The 7068-nt window shown below is 33.3% G+C and overlaps 1 protein-coding gene across 1 annotated transcript in view; it reads right to left on the bottom strand.

Moving 5' to 3' along the window:
* Positions 1–2395: 2395 nt before the first annotated feature.
* The window catches only part of LOC117105243 (pescadillo-like), a 9081-nt gene continuing 4408 nt past the window's right edge, over positions 2396–7068 (bottom strand). The window contains exons 9-14 of the mRNA XM_033246327.1: positions 6777–6953; positions 5685–5818; positions 5330–5455; positions 4446–4630; positions 4119–4306; positions 2396–3735 (exon numbers count right to left, since the gene is read on the bottom strand). Coding sequence (XP_033102218.1) covers positions 3478–3735; positions 4119–4306; positions 4446–4630; positions 5330–5455; positions 5685–5818; positions 6777–6953 — 1068 coding nt within the window. The 3' untranslated portion in view covers positions 2396–3477. The remainder of the gene's footprint in view (positions 3736–4118; positions 4307–4445; positions 4631–5329; positions 5456–5684; positions 5819–6776; positions 6954–7068) is intronic.

Below are 7068 nucleotides of genomic sequence, written 5' to 3'. Positions count from 1 at the left end.
ATTCATAATTATCATAAATACACCATAGTTTCTCTGCTATAAGACCCCCCCTTCCCATTTCCCATGAACACAAAATTAGGTCAATTCTGTGGGGGGGGGGCCTATACCTGGATAATCGCATTTTCAATTAAAAGGCAATTTTTCAGTACTAGATGCCTAATTCAAAGCCAAATCTACAGTATGTATGCAAAGAACGTAGGATGCCCAGTAGGATGGTCACGCATGAGTTATTCCGTTCTAGCGTTCTCATCGAACAAATCAAAAACTCCCCAATATTGTATGAAGGGCCTGCCCGCCGCGGCCTGCCCGGCTGTTGTTTAGGGGAAAAAAGGTTGAGAAAATGGTACATAGCAACAGTATCAATACATTGGCCAATAGGAAGGGTGTGACTGCAGTTAGACACACTGATCTTGTAGTACCCTGTAAAAAAATATTGTATAGTCAGAATTTACTAAATTGAAAAGAATATATGGTAAGACATGTTGAACCAATAAAAAAATATATTGTATTGTACTATTAGTGTGTATTTCACAATTATTATGATTTCTAATATCATCACATTTATGGAACCATTATTGTTTAGCTTTAATAAATTGTCTTTATTTATCACTTGCGATTTAATGTTATATACTGCACCAAAGCTATAATAAACAAGTGATTAAAATAATAGAAAATAAATACAAATAGTTACATTACTCTTTTGATTCCAAATTTGAAGGTATTTTTTACAAATCTATTATTCTATATTTTTATTCAAGTTAATTATCAGCATTTGTCTAAACTTTTTAAAGTATACTTAGATATCTAATTCTGTATAATTTTCCTGATAAGGAGATAATTACTTATTATAAGTACACAGTTACTCCTTATAAGGAGATGTTTACTCCTTATAAGAACATAGTTACTCTTTATAAAATGATTACTCCTTATAAATTATTACTATGGAGATAAGCTGTAAAATTGGGAGAGGAGTTTATACTGTCTTTCTATTCACTTTCATATAATGTGCTGCACATAAAATGAAAACTAATTGTGTTATCACCTGATCACACTGCTTAGTCACATGATTGCAGTGATAAGTCATGGTGATCAGGTTATTAGAGTAAAATTATGTTTAAAATCAAAGACACTATTTTCTGTGCCAAATTAGTCATCACTATTGCTATAAAAAAAAAAATGTGTGCACACATTTACTAACAGGGCTGTCAGCTCTAGATATACATTATACTGTATACTATTATACAAAGCTATGTTTACACCAAGCGTGGATTCCGTACCGGAATATGGAATCCGCGCTTGGTGTTGGTGTGAACATAGATTTGGGCTGCTTTTTGGGGTATAAAGTTCATCATATGAATGAAGCAGCAGTGACACAACTCAGTTGAAAACCTATCAAAATGCATTCCACAAAACATTTGTTATATAAGTTTGCAGTTTGCATAATTGTGTGTAGTGGTATTTTTTATTTATTTGCATGGTTTATGTTTGCAGTTTAGCCTCCAGAGCTTGTTATTTACAAAAACATTAGGTACAAGGGTTTATTGGTCGAATAGGTACCCATAAGTGTAACATTTTATTTTCAACATTCCAATACATGTATTCGGTTTCTTTTTTACAGTTATACTGTCTTTCTACTATCTTGAAATTGAATAAAAGTGTCTTCATATGTTAAATTTTAATCAGTCTTGTCTTTATTATTTAGTGTGGAAGCATGTGGTACGGCGCAGTGCTTCAGTCTTACAAGCCAATGATGCGAGTCCGATGTTGGCGACATATTGCTCATGTCATTAGGCAAGACACTTTATCTGCCTCTTTGACATTGGGGCGATGATGGGTAATTCTTTGCTCGGCAGATTTCTAGTGGAGGCAGGCTTTTTTGTAGGTGTGCTCTCCACATCTCAAAAGTAATATTTTCTATATTACAAAAACCTTTTTTAATAAGTGTATTCACACTGTCTCTAAGTGATTTGTTCGGGTCGGTCCTGGAGAAGTGTGTTGTTTTTCAACTGACAGAATTCTGTTGTATATTGAGGGCAGTTTTCCTACAGTGTATGTTTTTATTATTTTTGTTTCATTTCTTTTAAAACTGACAAAATATATCAGTGTGGCAATGCTCTTCAAACCCATTGTCTCATTATGAGTTTTAGTGACTGCAGCACTTTCTGTTTAAATCCAATTCCTGACATTGGAAAGGCATATCATCAAAGCTACAGATTCCTTACATCCTGGTCTGTCCTTGCTCGGCTCTAATTAAGTCCTTCAGAGATATTATTTTCCTTTGTGACTTGCTCTAAGTTGTATTTAACCAATTTCCTTGATGTTCTCATTTGTAATAATTTTAATTCAATTTTACTCAGTTTAAACAAACAGAAGACAAACATTACTATTGAAAAAATGGATGTGAATTTTAAACTATTTATTTCAAAATATTTAAAAGTTTCTCTTCATCATTACATTGATTTATCTGACAAATACCATATATCATTTGGTATAAACCACCTCCCAACCTTTTTTGAGTAATTTTCAGGCAATTACTGCAATTCAACCACCCCACCCCAATATCAGATATTTGGTAGAGAAATTGAAACTCTGAATGCCCTAGATTCCATATCAGACAGTAAAAGGAAGCAGAAATAAAATTTATTGTATTTGAGCACTAAAATGTTTGCTGGGCTAGGCTACACCAAACTAACAGGCTGAATGCAGGTCTTTATTCTTTGGTCCCCACGTACAAAACCACCCCAATAACTCAAATTTCATGTTTAAGGAAGTGTGCTTATTATATTCAAGGATATTCAGTATAAGCCTTTTATGTAATGTTATTTGCCCAGCCACAACATTGTCAACATCATTGTTTCTGGCTGGGATTTGTTCACTGATCTTCTTCAGCTTGTTTTCATTCATAACTCAGATGCTACCATCAATAGACAACCTATGTAATTATGCTCTGTATCCCACAACTTGCTGAAATAAAGTGTAATGAAGTACTGTAATATTTTCGCTAGTCTAGTGACTCAGGTTTACAGTGCATTTCCTACACTTTTGTTGTTAATGCACCTTTTAGTAGTTGTATATGAAACACTATATAAAATATAGTATATTGTTTGTTAAACAAAGTTGAGTTTGCCATGCCACAAACCAGTATCAGTTTAAAAAACGAAAAAATTAAATTGTTGATATATTCATACTCCACACATAAACTTTAAAATAGTAGGTAATTTACTGGACTTTTTCCAAACCTGAGTAAAAGCATTACGGCCTCTCTGTACTAAAATATACAATGCTGCCACACTCTTATGCTAATTAATCAGTTAATAGATTTCGCGACAGTAAGTTGATTTTGGGATGGCATGCCTCAAATGCTTGCCTATATAGTGTTTTATACAGAATTCTGAATTATAATATACTCTGTGTACGTTGCTTGAGTAAAATTGAAGAGTTGAGCTCCAGATGGATTAAATAATTACAAGTTATAGTTCATGTATCATTCTTTAATTTCCTCTTCTTGATTTTCTGTTTCTCCTCATATTTCTCGCGTCTTTCAGTCAGTTTTCTTGCTTGTTTTGATTTCTCCTTTTTCTTTTGTACAATTCTATCATACAGCCATTTTCTCTTCTTTGGGAGCATCATTTCTCTAAGTCTCTTCTCTTCCATTTCTTGTTTCTTTGCCAATTTGCTTGGGTCAACTTTATGAACCTGGCCAGCTTCAACAGAAAGGTTACTGGTGTTCAAATCCTGTAGAAAATATACAGTAGTAGAAAACAAGCAAAAATGAAATAATAATAATAAATGGCAATTTGTATAAAAGGCATATGTATTAGTGTCCAATGCAGCTTCTAATAATCGACTATTGGACAGTCAAAACACATAATTGGCTGTAAATTGATGTACATCAAGTGTTAAAGTCAGACATACTCTATTAGATTTTAGTCTGTCAGTCTTGAGTCAGCTTTAATGGCTGAGCGGTAAGGCATCTGACAAACATTGTTAAATCTGACAGATAACCTGATAGTGTATGTAAGGTTTTAGTGATTCTTTTTAAACTCGTCTCAAAAGATCTAATCGCAGCATAAGTATTTCATTTCTATTAAATGTACATACTTTAACTTGAAACAAACCTTCATTTTTCTTTTCTTTTGTAATGTTTCTTCCTCATCTTTTGTTTCCTCTTCTGATTCACCCTCTTCTTCCTCATCACTGCTCCCTTCATCTTCAACATTTTCTTCACCCTCACTTTCATCAATAATTTCTTCTTCATCCTCCTCCTCCTCATCTGTCTCCTCCTCCTCCTCCTCTTGTTCTTCATCTGAAAAATATTAAAAATAATGATTATATTTATAACGATTTTTTAAAGTAAGTGTGACAATGCTAACCAAGAGTAAACCAAAGCTATTAAAAATTTAATTAAAATTAAATGTGTGAAAAAAATTCTAAATGGTCAGTACCAGGAAGTACACCTTTCTGGCGAGCCAGCAACACCCGCTTCTCCGGGGGAACATAATCCCCTTCTTGCTCCTCCACAAACGGTGACAAGTGAGGTGGAAGATTGACACCAATAAAGTAATCCTCGGCAGGTAACAACATCCTGGCATTTACACAATCGTAGACCCATTGAGGTTGAATATAATATCTAGAAACATAACAAAATAATCGTAAAATTATACAAGTTGTAACAAACTAATGCATTGTTTCACGTTTGTTCACATCAATTCTATAACTTTTCATCCCCCTGCTGTCCCCGAAAAAAAAACCATTAGGTTTGAAAATTATTGTGTACGACATTGCATTTAATTATATTTTGTCTATTCTGTGATTTTAACGGTTTATTACATATTTCAACCAGCCTTCAGATCATAAACTTCAACGTATGATTTCAAAATTAATCTTCAAACTATCTTTAAAATTTTCTTTTATGTTAATTCTCGGCCTGTACATATCCTTTTATTTTATTTGATACAAAAATGTTCCTTGTAAAATATTTGTACTGTTTTACATTTATACATTGTACTTGTGAATATTGCTATTTTATTGTACTTGTGATTTTTGTAATATTTCATATATACATGTATTTTGTTACATGTCAATTTTGTTTACAAAATTGCAATTAAAGTGACAGATAATTAGTTTACATTTTTTGGGTGGGTCTTTGTCTCATATCATTGCTACTGTAATTTCTTAAATACCCTGTCTACCACACTGTAACTGCACCATTTGATAGACTGATTGATTAAAAATTAATATGTACTGTGTATTACACTGTGGCTTGTCAATTACTTGATTGATATATTTATTGACTAATTAATTGATTGATTGATTGACAGCAACTTGCCTTGATATATACTGTGTATCGCACTGTGGTCTGTCAATTAATTGATGTGTTATACTTTCATCAGTAACATCATATGTTGCCCCTAGAAACAGACATTTATCCCAAGATACTCTGCCACCAAAACTCCTGCAATGCAATCATTAAAATACATTATACAGTATATGCTTCATATTTTATGTATGGACTAAGCAATAATAAACAAAAATCAAACAAAACAATTTAGAAGAGATAAAAGAAAATACGAAATTTATTGATTAGTTGATATGATTTACCAACAAAGCACACAACCTCAGAAAGTGAGGTTGTGTGCAACAAGAAAAGACGAAAGATAAAAAGTTAATTCTCAACCACAAACCTTATAACAAATGACAGAGATTCTCTTGGTACTTCTCTTGATAAGAAGAATTTACAGCCCTCAAATAATTTCTTTAAATTGCTCAATTGCTTTTCCTCCTCTCTTGCCTTCTCTATAGCCTCTGTATCAAGACCCTAAAAGTTATTTGAATTGAGAAAACAGAAGAACAATATAATAATTACGATAAAGACAAACATATATATCTTAAATATTTACCATAACTTAAGTTTATTGGGTATTCATCTTTCTTTTTATAAAGGACAGCCTACAGAAATCAACAAACTGATTTCCAGTTGGATCCTTCTGGTGTTAATTTGAGCAGTACACCTTGTAGGAGTGTGTGCGCAGTGTGTAAGGTGTTGGACTTCTGATCGTGAGATCGGGATTACGAGACCGACGCTCATCGCACTGCTTGTGTCTATGGGCAAATCACTTTATTTACGCCTGCCTCTCTCCATCCAGGAGTATAAATGGGTAACTGGTAGGCTGGTATAGCATTGAATGTATGGGTCATGTGCATACAAGCAGCAATGACCAGGGATAACCCCCCAGGGAGCAGAGATAGTTGCACAATGTGCAGGTATACCAACTCAGTATCCAGTGACCAGGGAAATATGATGTCAGCGCCTTGTATAATCTGTGGATTGTGATAGCCGCTATATAAATATAAATTCAGGTTCTAAAAAAATAAAAAATAAATAAGACAACTTTCAGTTCCTTTCCAGGGAGTATACATGGGCCATAATGCACACAGAACCAATTGCTAATTGTCTCACATTATACTAGCATTTCAGAGCAGTAATGGATTTGAACCAAGATCCAAAGCCTGAAATGATCTCCATAGTTCAGTGTACACACATTAGCTAGCAGCAGTTTAGTCGACTGAGTTTTGCTACATTTTAAGTTATGTGAACTTAAACCATAAATAGTTTCCACTAAATCCAGAAAAATATGGTTGATTTTTAATGTTTTTTAAAATAAAAATTCAACTAAAAAATAATTGAACTTGGTTGATAGTAAATTTAGATAGAAAACACATACTATAATTTTACAATACACAGAAAATATTACTCCAACATATTTTAAACTTACAGATGCAGCAATGAGTTCCTCGTCATCCTCATCAGCAATCCCATCATCCTCTGCTATTGCGTTATCAACTTTGACTAAATCATGAGCTAATGATGCGATGCGCTCATCAGTATCGTCTTCATCTTGGCACATTGATGATCCATTGTCTAATTTGTTACTTCTGTCTGTTGCTGTTAACTTTAAAATAACATCAATAACTGTAAAATTTCCAATAATGCATTTCAAATCTATTGTGAATGGGATTTTACTGTTGCACAAAAACTTGGTTCCAAGCCTGTATTTCAACAAGATC

This window comes from Anneissia japonica, unplaced genomic scaffold (assembly GCF_011630105.1).
Source record: "Anneissia japonica isolate Jap-2015-1 unplaced genomic scaffold, ASM1163010v1 scaffold287726_len2788222_cov184, whole genome shotgun sequence".
Classification (NCBI taxonomy): Eukaryota; Metazoa; Echinodermata; class Crinoidea; order Comatulida; family Comatulidae; genus Anneissia; species Anneissia japonica.
The sequence above is the reverse complement of the archived record's forward strand: the minus strand, read 5'-3'. Positions and strand labels throughout refer to the sequence as shown.